Below are 18278 nucleotides of genomic sequence, written 5' to 3' on the forward strand. Positions count from 1 at the left end.
TACAAATTATAATAATGTAGATTTTACATATGATACAGCGATAGGTTCTCTATGAATAAATATGAACTATTTAGTTACATATTAACATTTACTTTAGTAATCCCAGTATAGATATGGAGTGTTTGTGGGACAGTATCGCATCCTTCGTTTTCTTTCATTAAATTCCTCATGTAATCCTGAGGCAGCCTCTCTATATGCTGTAGCCTGAAGCGCCTTTAATTTCAGTCTGATTTCATAACAAACTTATGTCCTGGTGCATGAAGATTAATAAGTTATAAATGTTTCAACAATAATAAAATTTCATGAAAGTATTAAAATGATCATAAATCTTCAACTATCGATGAAGTCACAAAATGAACAAAATGTATTTGTATTCGGCCATTCCTTGTGTAAATGAAACATTCCTCTTAGCCATCATACACAATTAGTTACAACCAGAATGGTAATTTTAAACATTTACGTCCTTCTCACAAAATCTTCTGCTGCGTTCAGCACGCTGTTACAGAACACTTTACACAAGTATTAAACAATAAACCCCTCGTTATTGACAATCTCACTTGTCCTGTATTTTTTAAGTTAGCGAGAATAATTAAAGCCTGACAATTGCGACTATAATATAACTCTATCGGAATCTGTTCGCCCTGGCTCTTCCATTAGCTCCATACAACCTCTGCGATAAACTGGCTAGTTCATGATCAGTCGTTATTGACATTTTAAGGTTTTCTTCCACAAAACCAATTTGCTAGTTCCAAATCAATGTGAACTTAAAAAGCTTCCATTAGCTGGTCGGGCAGCATTGTCATACTTGGAATAACCTTCCCAAAATGTTCCGGGCCATTTCCGGACTCCACGTCCGGTTAACATATCCGGTTTTTAGACTACGCCTTCAACCCTCCCCATAAGGATTGTGTGTAGGTATTGAATATCCTTTTCAAATGGTAGTCTCCTTGTCGTGCTTTCCTAGTGTTTAGATTAACCTTTCGTGGAAACGGCAGCAAATCGACTGAGTGTTTTCTTTGACATAAAAGCATTACGCCGACAGAAATTAGAACTTGTTGTTTGTTTATCTTCCACCTATGATATATATTGTGATTGTTAATGATTGAATAACTCAACGTTTGATATCCATTCTCATTCTATATTTATGAATAAGACAGTAAATATAGAGAAAATATCAAGTCTGATAAATAAATGTTCGTTTAGGATAAATGCCGTGCCTAGTTTTACACTAAATCGTTCATCCAGTGCATTCCTTTATATCGAATGCGGCGTTTACCATTGTACCTTAGAACAGAGTCCGAGGTCTGATAGTGCTTGTCTCCTTGGGATAGGGCGGTTGTGATGTCAACATTATATTGCTCTATCATTGAAATGTACTGAATATACTGACTAGGCAAAGTAGAACACCGCCTGACCACTGACATCAGGACGTAATACAAAAGTAATCAACAACTGAGTTTAACGGTAATCTAACAATTCATGCTAACACGACCTTATAAAACCCTCCCCAACACCATCCTTCGTAAGAGGGTATTTCCTGGCCATATTCAAACAGAGCCATCTAGAGGATTCCAGATAACACCCAACATTTATTTTAAGGTCTCACACATGCAATCTTACTAGGCGAGAAGTATAAATAGACATAATACTTTCAGACTTTTACGTTTGTGTTGAAGCCATGCCAAGTGAATGACATCGCTGTCTGATGTTCTGGTCATGGCAATCCATTTAGCAAATGCAGACTCCAATCCTCAATGTAAAATAAATTAGTGATTATATATAGAGTTATATTTACATAATAAAACCTTGTGTAGCTTGTGGAAATAAACATTAATACATAACTTTTACAGCAATGCATAAAGAAAACTTCTTTAAAATCACTCGATGATGTGTTAATTGTAATGGCTATTATCACCCACATTCAAGATGTAACACCTACTTTTTTCTCTGTACCGTAAGTCCTTTTGTTCTTGTTATACCGGATGTATTATATATAAAGTAAATTCATTCATATTTGTCCATGGTCACCAGAAGCCAAATCAAAAGTTTCCCTTGATGTTTGAAGGAAATAAAACAAAACTGTGAATTAATGCCTTGAGTTACTGATCACGCAGAATGCGTTAATAGTGATACGTATACATCATTCAACAGAGGTTAATCGTTAGGTATACTGCCAAGTTTACCAGCGAACATCATTCAACTTTCTTTGGCGTCCTATTAACTCGCTATTGTTAATATTAAAAGTAAGATGTCTTGCTGCAATGCGCCATGTTGATATAACCTACTCTGAATGATCACGTTGTATTTACGTGTGGGTGGGTGTACAACGAAATTACATATTATTTCCTCTAACTAAGACTGCATCCGACAAATTCCGCATGAATATTTATTTCATTTAAACTAAAAATTTATAATACAGTGTCTAGGAAATTTGTCAAAAATTTTTCAACATGGAAATAATGAAAATGATTTTCCTTTTATTACAAAAGATAACAATGTATTGTTTCGTTCATGTACTTTTGAAACTTTAAATATTGGTTTTGTTAGATTACCAGTTATATTTTTTAGACCTAACTTAAAACGTTACCCTAAGCACATAAATAACTGGTTATATTGTTTAGACGCAACTCAAAAGTTAAGTTGAGCACCTAACTCAACAGTGATATTGTTTAGACCTAACTTAAAACGTTATAAAACGTTATTAAGCTGAGCACATGAATCACCAGTTATATTGTTTATACCTAACTTAAAACGTTCAGTTGAGCACCTAACTCAACAGTGATATTGTTTAGACCTAACTTAAAACGTTATAAAACGTTATTAAGCTGAGCACATGAATCACCAGTTATATTGTTTATACCTAACTTAAAACGTTCAGCTGAGCACCTGACTCAACAGTGATATTGTTTGGACCTAACTTTAAAACGTTATTAAGCTGAGCACCTGACTCAACAGTGATATTGTTTAGACCTAACTTACAACGTTAAGCTGAGTACATGTGTTTGTTTGTTTGATTAATTAACGTCCTATTAACAGCTATGGTCATGTAAGGACGGCCTCCCATGTATGCCGTTGGTTGCGTGTATGTTGTGCGAGGATGCGTGTTTTGGGAGACTGTGGTATATTCATGTAGTGTCTTCTTGTATAGTGGAACTGTAGCCCTTTTTATAGTGCTATATCACTGAAGCATGCCGCCGAAGACACCAAGCAACATACCCCACCCGGTCACATTATACTGACAACGGGCGAACCAGTCATCCCGCTCCCTGTATGCTTAGCGCTAAGCAGGAGCAGAAACTACCACTTTTATAGACTTTGGTGTGTCTCGGCCAGGGGACAGAACCCAGAGCCTTCCTCGCAGGGGCGAACGCTCAACTCAAGGCCAAAAGTGATGCGGTGCAAAGGGAGGCATTAGGAAAGATAAAGTCAGCAAGGAAGAAGAGAAAAGATAATATCCTAAATTTAGTCGCCTTTTACGATCATGCTATATGGGCCGCAGAGTTATATTATTTAGACCTAACTTAAACGAGTTTCATTTCTGACGTGGTTCTATTGATTACGTAACCGGTATTAAATGTGTCTGAATCCACTTTTCTCTACAGTTGTCAGTTTGTAGTTATACCAATCCACTTTTCTCTACAGTTGTCAGTTTGTAGTTATACCAATCCACTTTTCTATACAGTTGTCAGTTTGTAGTTCTACCAATCCACTTTTCCCTACAGTTGTCAGTTTGTAGTTCTACCAATCCACTTTTCCCTACAGTTGTCAGTTTGTAGTTATACCAATCCACTTTACTCTAGAGTTGTCAGTTTGTAGTTATACCAATCCACTTTTCTCTACAGTTGACAATTTGTAGTTATACATGTACCAATCCACTTTTCTCTACAGTTGTCAGTTTGTAGTTATACATGTACCAGTACACTTTTCCCTACAGTTGCCAGTTTGTAGTTATACCAACCCACTTTTCTCTACAGTTGTCAGTTTGTAGTTATACCAATCCACTTTTCTATACAGTTGTCAGTTTGTAGTTATACCGATCCACTTTTCTCTACAGTTGTCAGTTTGTAGTTATACCAATCCACCGTTCTATACAGTTGTCAGTTTGTAGTTATACCAATCCACTTTTCTCTACAGTTGTCAGTTTGTAGTTATACCAATCCACTTTTCTCTACAGTTGTCAGTTTTACTACCAACCACTGAGATAGCACAGAATATCTAATGGAATATAACCACGTAATTCTATCGAATTTACCTGTCATAGGAGATTATTAATTGCTAGAGATGATCTCTAAACTGCACTGATTGTTCTGAACGTTCGCAGCGTCCGTCTACATTTAAATGACGGGATACGTCCCCTAAGGCCCTCACATAAACCTATCACTGTGAACATGTTGGAATGGTGCGATTACTGCATGTGATTCGATGGTTTTATCACAACTGACTGTTTGTAAGATAATTGAAATATAGCACGTCTGTCAAAAACGGAAATACAGATTTCTATTTATCATATCATCTGGATATAATTCAGTATAATTTATTTCAATGTTGCGCTATGAACACATTTTATCGGTGCTAGTGTTAGCGCTGGTTTGATGTGATACCATTGTAACATGTAGATGTTTGAGTGACACTTTCAGAGCACTGTAATTCTCTAATTAAAACAATATGTAAAAACATGTAAGAATTGTTGGAATGTTTTTGATGTATATGATCTGATGAACTTATAATTAACTACTCATATTTATGTAAATATTATTGTTATATAATCCGGTCATGTTGTAGAGCTGTTCTAAGAGCCATGACCAATTGTGATATATACATTCAGTTATTCACAAAAATTTCGAAAATCGACTGCTCTTTTTAATACGGATGATATCTCCGGAACATATTTTATTGAAGAGAAAAAAATGTTTGGTATAATTCCCCTATGTTTCATCCAAATCTGACCTAGATTTGACTCAGATTGGTCTAAATGTCCGAGGCTTGACCTACATGCAGGTCTCGTTCAGATTTAATCTAAAATTAACCTTTTGACACGGATTTGACCCAAATTTGTCAAATGTTTGACCAAGACTTGATCCAGGTTTGTATAGTAGGTGTTATCTTCCAAAACGCCTGGTCTCAGTCTTGTATTTACCGATGTTCCCAAATAGATTTGCCGTACTTTTCCAAAGGATTTCGATTTGAGATTCATGATGTGTTATTTTTGACAGGGTGACAGCACCGCTTCTAAACAACCATCGGACGAACCGCCTTATTATCGGGAGCCACATCGAGGCCGATACCAAGACACGTCGCGGAGCATCAGACATGCGCATCATTCTGAAATGGACATCATGGGTAATGGAACACATGTACGTATATTATATCAAGGACACATGTACGTGTATTTTATCAATTAAAGGTGTTCAAGGTGCTAGTACCGTAGTTGTCATTAGAACAAGTAAAACACATTAGGTAGCTAGGAGAGTGATGGAATGAAAGCCTTTACATAGACATCTAATATTTCATTTTATGATAAAAAGATGATTTTACAGTCAAAATATGTAACATTAGCACATCCAAGAATGTATTCCTTTAAACCTTCTCGTATCCGATATCTGTTTCAATAATTACTTTCAAATATCAGAAATTATGATGTCTCATTAAAACCGATAAAAACTGTTGGGTTTATGTCATAAATCCTTGTATAAATCCTATTAACTCACTCTAATAACCACATGAATCCTATCTATACTGAACTATCGGAGTTTGTAGGCTTCACTCAACAGATTATACCCCCATTCGTCTTCGTTAAGACCATTATAGTCTCGCTAATACGTGAACACCTGCAGCTACATGCTGAAATATGATTCCGTGTGTGGTACTAGATAAAGACAGAATATACAAACTTTCTGATTTATCAGTCTATCGACACTTTGGTAAATCATAAGCAGTGGAACATTCTGTATGATAATGTTATGGTATTTGATGACATAACTCACAGTACCTAAGCCTTGTTGTTAGTAGAAAGTAAAACAAACAAACAAGCCTAGCTTCTTATTCTGGTGTATTCCTACATAATACGTACTTCCGGGGGTGATGTCGAGATATTACTGATAGTCTCCGTGCTTTCAGTAATTATTAAGAAAGTATATTACTAATATCTATTTGTTAACCACAACTTTTAAAACGTAATTAAATCGGACCATGGCACGCGTTCCGATATCAGTTGTGAAAGTTTAAAGTGACACTTCTCTTAACTTTCTCGATATTAATAGGACATGTGTACTTCTATTGAGTTCGAGGTTAACATGAACATCTGTTAATCGGAGATTTTTCATAAATTATATCAGAGATAAGTACATATCCATTAGAGAGAGACGATTTCCAGAATATATATACATTTTTGTAGGTCGCCTCTATTAAATAATCATTAGGAGTGTTAATTTCTCTAATTCCAATATCGCTCTTAATATGTAGCATGCTTTTACAGTAAGAGGATAGTATTCTTCATATTGGATAGGATCGTTTATTTGGCCAAGGAGTAATATCAATGGCTATTAAACAAAGTGTTTTACATTTACTATCAACAAGGACGCTCAACATCAACATTTCTTACCATCTCGTCACTCTAACATTACATATATCTTACCATCTCGTCACTCTAACATTACATATATCTTACCATCTCGTCACTCTAACATTACATATATCTTACCATCTCGTCACTCTAACATTACATATATCTTACCATCTCGTCACTCTAACATTACATATATCTTACCATCTCGTCACTCTAACATTACATATTTCTTACCATCTCGTCACTCTAACATTTCATATTTCTTACCATCTCGTCACTCTAACATTACATATTTCTTACCATCTCATCACCATGTTGCCCTCTAACACTACATACAGATTACATATTTCTAACATCTCGTATACAAAAACGTATGAGACATTTCACTAGGAAAATTGAATAAAGTAAAATATGTATACATTTACATGTGTATAGCTTACTTTTTAAAGTTAATCCTATGTTCATTCGTAATATTTTTGGTACAGACAAAGGTGGCAAAGAAAATGTCAGACAATTACGTGTGTATACTCTCATTATCGTTAACTTTCGATTAGTGCCATGTATAACAAGTACAGTCATATTCGGGGATAGTTATAACATAAAGGGACATAACTCCATGGTCCATTATAGTCTACTCTCTGCAAAGGTAAGAAAGGCTAAATCTGAAAAGAAAACAAGAATATGCTGTTTTTATTTGTGAACGGAAGTTTATCTCTTGTCAAATAATGGATTTATCAATCAAACATGATTTTCAAACTTACTTTGTACTACATACTTATCAACAATGTAAACTGGATTCCGGACCCCGGAATAGTCCTATTCACTATAATGGGTGTGTGTACTTCACCTTTACGGGTCCCTGTGAACATCTACCTGTAAACGGTCAGCCGTGGCTACTACCCCCGGGACATGTACATGTTACCTACTCACACCTGGTATAACTAGGGTCCAGGTAAACACCTCCGGCCATTCTGACGTAATGCTTGTCTATACGATTTGATGAACGATAACAGACTAGCATTCATTACCACAGTAAGGCTTTATTAGGAGAGAACACGTATTAAAAAGGGAAATCTATTGAGGCCGCTTTTGCTATCGATCTTTTCCAATAGCTTTGCTTGTACCCATCTTCACAACGGACAATCATTCTATACTAAGAACGAGTGTAGCTCAACCTGACTGTGGGATCTCGCGGCAGTATTTACCGGTACGGCAAAAGAGAACAACTTTTCGCTTCATCAAAATAAGGAACAAGTGGTATTAACAGACAATTGAATTCCGAAGCCAGCATCGTCAACACCAACTCAACGAACTCCAGAACTTAAGTGGCTGACCGAAATTTTATGTCCAAATAAGGAAAATGTGATACACGGAAAAGTTATTATTAAATATCTCAAGATATGTTTGTGAAGTGGATTACTTACTCCCTGTATAAGTCGGCCTCAAGAATAACTAATGCGTGAGTCGTCAGGCTATTCCGGAAAAGGATACTACAGTTAAAGAAAGGAGTGCATGGATTGTAGAATACAGCTTAGTCCATTCATAATGACATGACATTTTATTGTTTAGTCTGCTCACCATTGGATGTTTGTGATTTTTGAGTGCTTTGACAGTTTTTCTTAAAACAAAAGGACCGTCATGTTTACTAAATCAGGACTATATCGACTCCCCGGGCTAGCGGATGATTCGAAAAAAGAGGTAAACCGTATATACTTATACATAACAATTTTACAATACCAATTATATATTATAGATAGTATATACTACCTGAGTCCTTAGTACAACGTTCAGATTGGTTTTGTAATCATTAACATTCCTCCGTGTTTTAGAGAAAATATTTAGTATAATGCGCCATGGAATTTGTCTTGTTACAATTTTCTTTCCTCAACATGCATGGATATAGGAACATATATATCTGGCAATGGTATACTGAGTCAATGTATTATATTACGCAATGTGTCCATCTATTACACAACATACCCTTCAATGCCTTTTGGTAAAATCTTTATATGTATGTACATATAGGTAAGTACTGGTCACACACAATACACACTATTTTGTGTCGTTTTCCGTGACTTTTCAAATGATACCCACTTTGAGTACCCGGACAGGATTGCGTCGGCAATTTTTATTGGATAAACAACATGCGGATATCTATGACAGGTGATTACTGATTGGTCTAATTTTGTAAAACTTTATCTTTATTTTGTAACACCCCTACCTTTCCGACATAGGGTGTAAAATTATATTCGTCTCAAGAAAGTATTCTCTCTCATTCGTTCTTTACATTGCTGAAATAAAAAGACTTTGGGTATGTAAGGGGGGATTTTAATTCTCTCATCTTCAGATGGGTAGTTTTCTAATCAATATTATCCATTTGGAACTCAGAATTGGATTTCAACTTTTTCAATTTTAATGTGTAAAGAGTCTGTAGTGAATTTTATGAGCATGACCTTATAACTGGCACGTGGCATTTAGACTTTCTTTATAACAAGGACGTTTCGGGATGATGGATTTACAGAGATCGCATTGAATTGAATTATTTTAAATTTAAACCCACTGTTCTAATCGATATGGTTTAACGAAAAATCCCCGTACATGATGATATGAATTTGAAAACATCAAGAAAATTTATAAAAAAAAATATGTACAAAAAATATGCAATAAAACTGGTTACACATCTTGCATTTTCACACCCAGCTGTATTACACATCCATGATGAATTTGTGTGGTAGGCCGTTTATTGAAGGACACCTAAAACGGCTTTAATTAAAAAACAAAACATCGAAATAAAAATACTGGAGCCTCCGACAAAGATGTTTAAAGTTGTTTCAGCCAATAAAGCCCGTTTTGGTTGTCCTTACCCGTCACACATAGATAACTAGTCACGCCCAGGAAAAGTTTGTCTGATTTATAAGGATTGTCGACATTTTTAACAGACTGATCTATGATGTTGAACACTGATGTTTTCTCATTTTTCTTCGTTTTTTGTTGTTTTTGCTGCATGTCAAATATGTTTATAATTTCTTATTTTCCATCCTATTGATAACAATATATTAGAATGGCGCTTATCGACGGAATGTCGTGTGGAGTATCGTGGTTACATTAGTTTCCATGATTTTTTCTGATTTAAGTTGATTGTCATGATTACCCTGATCTCAGCCGCTTGATGTACAAAATGATTCTTATCTAAAGATTTACTGTATATTTAAAAATTGTATGGATTGCCTTGTTCTATTTAAAACTAATGATTGTGTAAATTGTCTTGTTCTATTTATATTTAATGATTATGTGGATTGTCTTGTTCTATCTATAGCTAATGATAATGTGGATTGTCTTGTTCTATTTATAGCTAATGATAATGTGGATTGCCGTGTTCTATTTATATCTAATGATTGTGTGGACTGTCTTGTTCTATTTATAGCTAATGATTATGTGGATTGTCGTGTTCTATTTATAGCTAATGATAATGTGGATTGTCTTGTTCTATTTATAGCTAATGATAATGTGGATTGTCTTGTTCTATTTATATTTAATGATTATGTGGATTGTCTTGTTCTATCTATAGCTAATGATAATGTGGATTGTCTTGTTCTATTTATAGCTAATGATAATGTGGATTGTCTTGTTCAATTTATAGCTTATGATCATGTGGATTGCCGTGTTCTATTTGCATCTAATGATTGTGTGGACTGTCTTGTTCTATTTATAGCTAATGATCATGTGGATTGCCGTGTTCTATTTATATCTAATGATTGTGTGGACTGTCTTGTTCTATTTATAGCTAATGATTATGTGGATTGTCGTGTTCTATTTATATCTAATGATTGTGTGGACTGTCTTGTTCTATTTATAGCTAATGATTATGTGGATTGTCGTGTTCTATTTATATCTTATGATCATGTGGTTGTCGTGTTCTATTTATATCTAATGATTGTGTGGACTGTCTTGTTCTATTTATAGCTAATGATTATGTGGATTGTCATGTTCTACTTATAGCTACTGATAATGTAGTTTGTCTTGTTCTATTTATAGCTAATGATTATGTGGATTGTCGTGTTCTATTTATATCTAATGATTGTGTGGACTGTCTTGTTCTATTTATAGCTAATGATTATGTGGATTGTCGTGTTCTATTTATATCTTATGATCATGTGGTTGTCGTGTTCTATTTATATCTAATGATTGTGTGGATTGTCTTTTTCTATTTATAGCTAATGATTATGTGGATTGTCGTGTTCTATTTATAACTAATGATTATGTGGATTGTCTTGTTCTATTTATAGCTAATGATTATGTGGATTGTCGTGTTCTATTTATAGCTAATGATTATGTGGATTATCTTGTTCTATTTATATTGTCACTGGAAGTATAGTACCCGTAATTATGACACTTGCATCGATTGCAGTAACGAAATACATTGCTGATGTTGTATATAAACTTAGATGCTTACGTCAAAGTTCCTCTATACATGAACCAATAGTTAGATAATATGGACTCTTGTACAACTCTTAAACTTTGAAATCAAACAACTATTATGTTGTTCTATAGTTCGTTGCGGTGACATTGTATCATTGTTCCGTCACCGACCTTTTACACTTGAAAAGGAAACCGTTATTCCGAAAGTCTGTATCACTCGAATAGGGATTTCAATTGTTCTTGACCTGTGTTGGGTTTAAATGTCGATGTTTAAATATCAAAGGAGAGATAATGTGTACGACTTGTACTTTGACCTCGTCATCGCCAGATCATAAGTGAAGGAACAAGATGTGTTCCTTTAGTCCCAAGCATCAGTATAGTACAATGGCGAACGTTATATAACAAAACGGCGAACATTAGAACAAAAATTACAAACTGACGAACAGTATAATAAACTGACGACCATTATAACAAACTGACGACCAGTATAACAAACTGACGACCAGTATAACAAACTCACGACCAGTATATAACAAACTGACGACCAGTATATAACAAACTGACGACCAGTATATAACAAACTGACGACCAGTATAACAAACTCACGACCAGTATAACAAACTCACGACCAGTATATAACAAACTGACGACCAGTATATAACAAACTGACGACCAGTATATAACAAACTGACGACCAGTATATAACAAACTCACGACCAGTATATAACAAACTGACGACCAGTATAACTAACAAACTCACGACCAGTATAACAAACTGACGACCAGTATATAACAAACTGACGACCAGTATATAACAAACTGACGACCAGTATAACAAACTGACGACCAGTATAACAAACTCACGACCAGTATAACAAACTGACGACCAGTATATAACAAACTGACGACCAGTATATAACAAACTACGACCAGTATATAACAAAACTGACGACCAGTATATAACAAACTGACGACCAGCATAACAAACTCACGACCAGTATAACAAACTGACAACCAGTATATAACAAACTCACGAACAGTATACAACTGACGACCAGTATAACAAACTGACGACCAGTATAACAAACTACACCAGTATAACAAACTGACGACCAGTATAACAAACTGACGACCAGTATAACAAACTCACGACCAGTATATAACAAACTCACGACCAGTATATAACAAACTGACGACCAGTATATAACAAACTGACGACCAGTATATAACAAACTCACGACCAGTATATAACAAACTGACGACCAGTATATAACAAACTGACGACCAGTATAACAAACTCACGACCAGTATATAACAAACTGACGACCAGTATATAACAAACTGACGACCAGTATATAACAAATTCACGACCAGTATATAACAAACTGACGACCAGTATATAACAAACTCACGACCAGTATAACAAACTGACGACCAGTATATAACAAACTCACGACCAGTATATAACAAACTCACGACCAGTATAACAAACTGACGACCAGTATATAACAAACTGACGACCAGTATATAACAAACTCACGACCAGTATATAACAAACTCACGACCAGTATATAACAAACTCACGACCAGTATAACAAACTCACGACCAGTATATAACAAACTGACGACCAGTATATAACAAACTGACGACCAGTATATAACAAACTGACGACCAGTATATAACAAACTGACGACCAGTATATAACAAACTGACGACCAGTATATAACAAACTGACGACCAGTATATAACAAACTGACGACCAGTATATAACAAACTGACGACCAGTATATAACAAACTCACGACCAGTATATAACAAACTGACGACCAGTATATAAAAAACGACCAGTATATAACAATGACGACCAGTATAACAAACTGACGACCAGTATATAACAAACTGACGACCAGTATATATAACAAACTGACGACCAGTATATAACAAACTGACGACCAGTATATAACAAACTCACGACCAGTATATAACAAACTCGACCAGTATAACAAACTGACGACCAGTATATAACAAACTGACGACCAGTATAACAAATTCACGACCAGTATATAACAAACTGACGACCAGTATATAACAAACTGACGACCAGTATAACAAACTGACGACCAGTATATAACAAACTGACGACCAGTATATAACAAACTGACGACCAGTATATAACAAACTGACGACCAGTATATAACAAACTGACGACCAGTATAACAAACTCACGACCAGTATAACAAACTCACGACCAGTATATAACAAACTGACGACCAGTATAACAAACTGACGACCAGTATAACAAACTCACGACCAGTATATAACAAACTGACGACCAGTATAACAAACTGACGACCAGTATAACAAACTGACGACCAGTATAACAAACTCACGACCAGTATAACAAACTCACGACCAGTATATAACAAACTGACGACCAGTATAACAAACTGAAGACCAGTATAACAAACTCACGACCAGTATAATAAACTGACGACCAGTATAACAAACTCACGACCAGTATATAACAAACTCACGACCAGTATATAACAAACTGACGACCAGTATATAACAAACTGACGACCAGTATAACAAACTGACGACCAGTATATAACAAACTGACGACCAGTATAACAAACTGACGACCAGTATATAACAAACTCACGAACAAACTGAAGACCAGTATAATAAACTGACGACCAGTATAATAAACTGACGACCAGTATAACAAACTGACGACCAGTATAACAAACTGACGACCAGTATATAACAAACTGACGACCAGTATAACAAACTGAAGACCAGTATAACAAACTGATGACCAGTATAACAAACTCACGACCATTATAACAAACTGAAGACCAGTATAACAAACTGACGACCAGTATAACAAACTGACGAACAGTATAACAAACTGACGACCAGTATATAACAAACTGACGACCAGTATAATAAACTGACGACCAGTATAACAAACTGACGACCAGTATAACAAACTGGAGACCAGTATAACAAATTAATGACCATTATAACAAACTCATGACCATTATAACAAATTGACGACCAGTGTAACAAACTGAAGACCAGTATAACACAATGACAAAATTTAATACACTACGCATTGACAAGGGAGAGACTCAGACAAAACTGATACGGTACTATAGACAGGAGCAAGATAAATGTTTCTCTCGTGACAAGTACCATATGACGATTTTGTGGAATACCAAAGGAGATATATATCAGAATTGTTAAGTGTCCGATCGCTAACAAAATTTAAAAAATGACACAGTTATCGGTATACTGTGAAGAGAAATAACACAATAAATTTAAAACTAATAAAATTGCGCAACTCCATAATCTGACATCAGGTCTACGACATAGCCCAGTACACCCGATCATGAGCTCGGTGTTATATGCTTCGTACAACTACAGTACTTCCGCCTCTGGCATTTCTACGTTATTACCAAAAACTGATCAACTCTTCTAATACTTGAACAGGTCACTGTTTACTTTTTGTATTATGGTGTTAAATGGCGTCCCCGCTGAAGACAACCTCCTTTAAACCTGAGTAGCCTTTTTGTTATTTTTCTCTCTCAAAATAACCACATACGATATACATGGTGCGAGCAATTAGGGGCCATTATTGGCATATTATCGTTCGCCAGGTCTTACACGTAATTGCCTTTTGATACTGAAGCGTAACCTTCCAACATTTTGTAGTCTACATTTGGTCCTTTTTAGTCATAATTACGCGACAATTGTATCTCGTAAACGTAATGATAATTCTGTCTCGGTTCTGCATTGCGGTATGCGATATCTGAAGTACAATGACGTCTGTAGACCTTTTGTAACTCATTTTATTTGTCCTCGGATCAGTTTCCACGACTGCTCCTTTAAAAACGCCATTGTTTTTATGTCGGGAACAATGGCCAACACTGAGGATACCTACTGTTACGTCTTTGGTGACATCCTGGCAGCACTTCCGGTGCGTTTGATTTGTAATTCTGTTTGTGTGGGCCAATTTTTTGTTTGTTTTTATGTCACATGCTTCCTTGAAGACAATTGATGATACGATGTTCTTGTATCCATATGGCCATTTCGTGTCTACGTCTTGTCCAGTGGAGATACGTTTTGATTAACCCCGTTCTGTCTGATCGCTTAATGCATGGAATGTAAGACACGATTTAGGTAGGTTCGACCATGAATCTCTAAAATAATCGAAATTATGGCCATTACGGGTACTTAACGGGGTTATTTACAGCTTGATATGATGACACCTTGCGAACCCTCAACACTTTTCGTGTATCAGATTTATTCGTTCATTCTTTTAAATCTTTGTTGCTAAACATGTTTACAAAGACCATAGATATCAATGGTAGTTTGTTGACACGTTAAATGATAGTTACCGTTTATTATTTGCACGTCCATTTGTACAACGTTAATTGCTCTGAATTTTTCAACAAGGTTATTTATATTAAAAGTTCCACGGTACTGCTTTACTGTAGTTAAACTGTGTTTGTAGAATGAATTGTACGTACTTTCCAGCTAACAGTATACACATGTGTCAAGTATGTTTTTCTTTGGGATCGACATTTGAGTGACCACTGGTCAGTTCTTACCATTGTGATCGACATTACCACCATTTATTATGCCCTTATTAGATTGTCGAGGAGGTTTCTGGCAGAAGAACTGGTAAAGAGTTGATATCTCAAAACAAAATAAGTAACAACTACCAACAGGAAATTCGTTATTCACGTAATATCGTAGTGTTGTAATTTTACAATTTTATTGTGATTCAAAAGAAGAAGTGAGATGAGACAGACTATTATATCTTTGACTGTGGTATAGTGTTCGGATGTGTGTAGAGATGAGACAGACTATTATATCTTTGACTGTGGTATAGTGTTCGGATGTGTGTAGAGATGAGACAGACTATTATATCTTTGACTGTGGTATAGTGTTCGGATTGTGTGTAGAGATGAGACAGACTATTATATCTTTGACTGTGGTATAGTGTTCGGATGTGTGTAGAGATGAGACAGACTATTATATCTTTGACTGTGGTATAGTGTTCGGATGTGTGTAGAGATGAGACAGACTATTATATCTTTGACTGTGGTATAGTGTTCGGATGTGTGTAGAGATGAGACAGACTATTATATCTTTGACTGTGGTATAGTGTTCGGATGTGTGTAGAGATGAGACAGACTATTATATCTTTGACTGTGGTATACACCTGGAGATTACACACTATTCCGGACATTTGTCTGTGTTAGAATAGTACATGTATTTTACTGGAGATTACACACTATTCCGGACTTTTGTCTGTGTTAGAATAGTACATGTATTTTACTGGATATTACACACTATTCCGGACTTTTGTCTGTGTTAGAATAGTACATGTATTTTACTGGATATTACACACTATTCCGGACTTTTGTCTGTGTTAGAATAGTAAATGTATTTTACTGGATATTACACACTATTCCGGACTTTTGTCTGTGTTAGAATAGTACATGTATTTTACTGGAGATTACACACTATTCCGGACTTTTGTCTGTGTTAGAATAGTACATGTATTTTACTGGATATTACACACTATTCCGGACTTTTGTCTGTGTTAGAATAGTAAATGTATTTTACTGGATATTACACACTATTCCGGACTTTTGTCTGTGTTAGAATAGTACATGTATTTTACTGGAGATTACACACTATTCCGGACTTTTGTCTGTGTTAGAATACTACATGTAATTTACTGGAGATTACACACTATTCCGGACGTTTGTCTGTAATGGAATAGTATTATCAGTGACGTCATTAGGATAAATCTACAGTACCAAGGAAGGGATGTAAACTATTGGTATTTTTCACCATTCTTATCCATCTCTTTTTATTCCATGTGTATTTCTATGAATGGTCCTGTATGAATACTGAATACGGGACAACACTATTTTGTAGTTTACCTGGACAGGTACTTTACCTGGACAGGTAGTTTACCTGGACAGGTGATGGGTTTAGATTATTATTAGATCACAGAAAACTGGTTTTATCCTGTGTTTATCGGTTCCATAATTACGGTTGAACACTTAATACTCGTATGATCAATGGTAATATGATGATTAGTATATTTGCGTCTCGATTTTTGTAAACTGGATGTCTCTGACATTTTTATCTGACTATTTACCCTTCTGGAACATTCAAAACAAGAATTTTGTATGAATCCTATCGACATGTTCAAAACCTTCCTTCCTACCTAGACAGTTGTGGGTTATTTGTGATCGAAATGGCGTACTACTTTGTGAATAATTGCTCTGGATGTATTGTTCTAGCGTCAAAGTGACGATCTTACTTCACTTTCGATTTTAAAGACGAGGACAACTTAAACTGTTTGTTGATAGTTTAATTTCGAGTATGCCATACTAACCGTGTTGATTTTGTTTCAGCCCCTAAGTCGAGGAACGTCGTCTAGGAAACACTCCAACAATTACCATAACAACCACACTCACCGAGGCTACATGGAGCAACAGAGGCACCAGAAAATCCGCCTAAAAAGGGAGCCCACACGGAACTGTGTCTCTTATCTCACGGGGATTTTACACTGTTATAACGTGTTTCTACTGGTATGTAACATTTACATGTACACGACCTTCAAATTCCATCAATTAGCAGTATCTTTAGTCGTGTCCTATTTACATCAGGATTAGCCCTTCGCCTCGACAGAATTAATACCTGTCTTGATTTTTTGACTATTTGCCAAGCTGCTATAATGGTTATTTTGGCTCTCTATAGAGCTTGTATATTTGTCATTTAATAGGTCTAAAGTCTAAAGAAGCATACGCGAAGTTTTATTTCTTGAAAGTAAAAATAAAAAATGAAGTATTTGAGAATTAGTGGGAGTAGCTAATGTATAAGAATAACCCTAGTCCGCTTAACTTGCCTATTATAGCATAATTTATGTATCAGAAAAAAACCACCTAATAATTAAGGCAGGTTTTGCGGACTATAGTAACACATGTTCGATCTAGTCGTTTGCTGTGAGATTGTCCTGAAACCGAAATTAAAAAAAAATATAAAACACTCGAGTACTAGTATTACAGTTGTACTAATAATTTTAATAACTTTCTAAAACAAGGGACATTCACAATCATGTGCTGAACAAGAGAATTTTTACAATGCTCATTTATCAAAATTCAATATATAGTATACAAAGTAGATACAACATTGTACAAACATTGATTATCATGGAGAGATAGGCGTAGTTATAAACATTCCTTCTTTCCGTGTAGTAAAGATA

At 35.4% G+C, this 18278-nt stretch overlaps 1 protein-coding gene across 2 annotated transcripts in view; it reads left to right on the plus strand.

Annotated features, from left to right (window-relative positions):
- Nucleotides 1-18278, plus strand: part of LOC138326092 (tetraspanin-18B-like) — a 70305-nt gene that overhangs the window by 22565 nt on the left and 29462 nt on the right. The window contains exons 3-4 of one of the 2 annotated variants that reach the window (XM_069272232.1): nucleotides 5214-5354; nucleotides 17428-17604. In XM_069272232.1, coding sequence (XP_069128333.1) covers nucleotides 5214-5354; nucleotides 17428-17604 — 318 coding nt within the window. Of the gene's footprint in view, nucleotides 1-5213; nucleotides 5355-7441; nucleotides 8264-17427; nucleotides 17605-18278 lie in introns of those variants that run through there. The other variant, XM_069272233.1, reaches the window with a different exon arrangement.

This window comes from Argopecten irradians, chromosome 6 (genome assembly GCF_041381155.1).
Source record: "Argopecten irradians isolate NY chromosome 6, Ai_NY, whole genome shotgun sequence".
In the NCBI taxonomy this organism is placed as follows: Eukaryota; Metazoa; Mollusca; class Bivalvia; order Pectinida; family Pectinidae; genus Argopecten; species Argopecten irradians.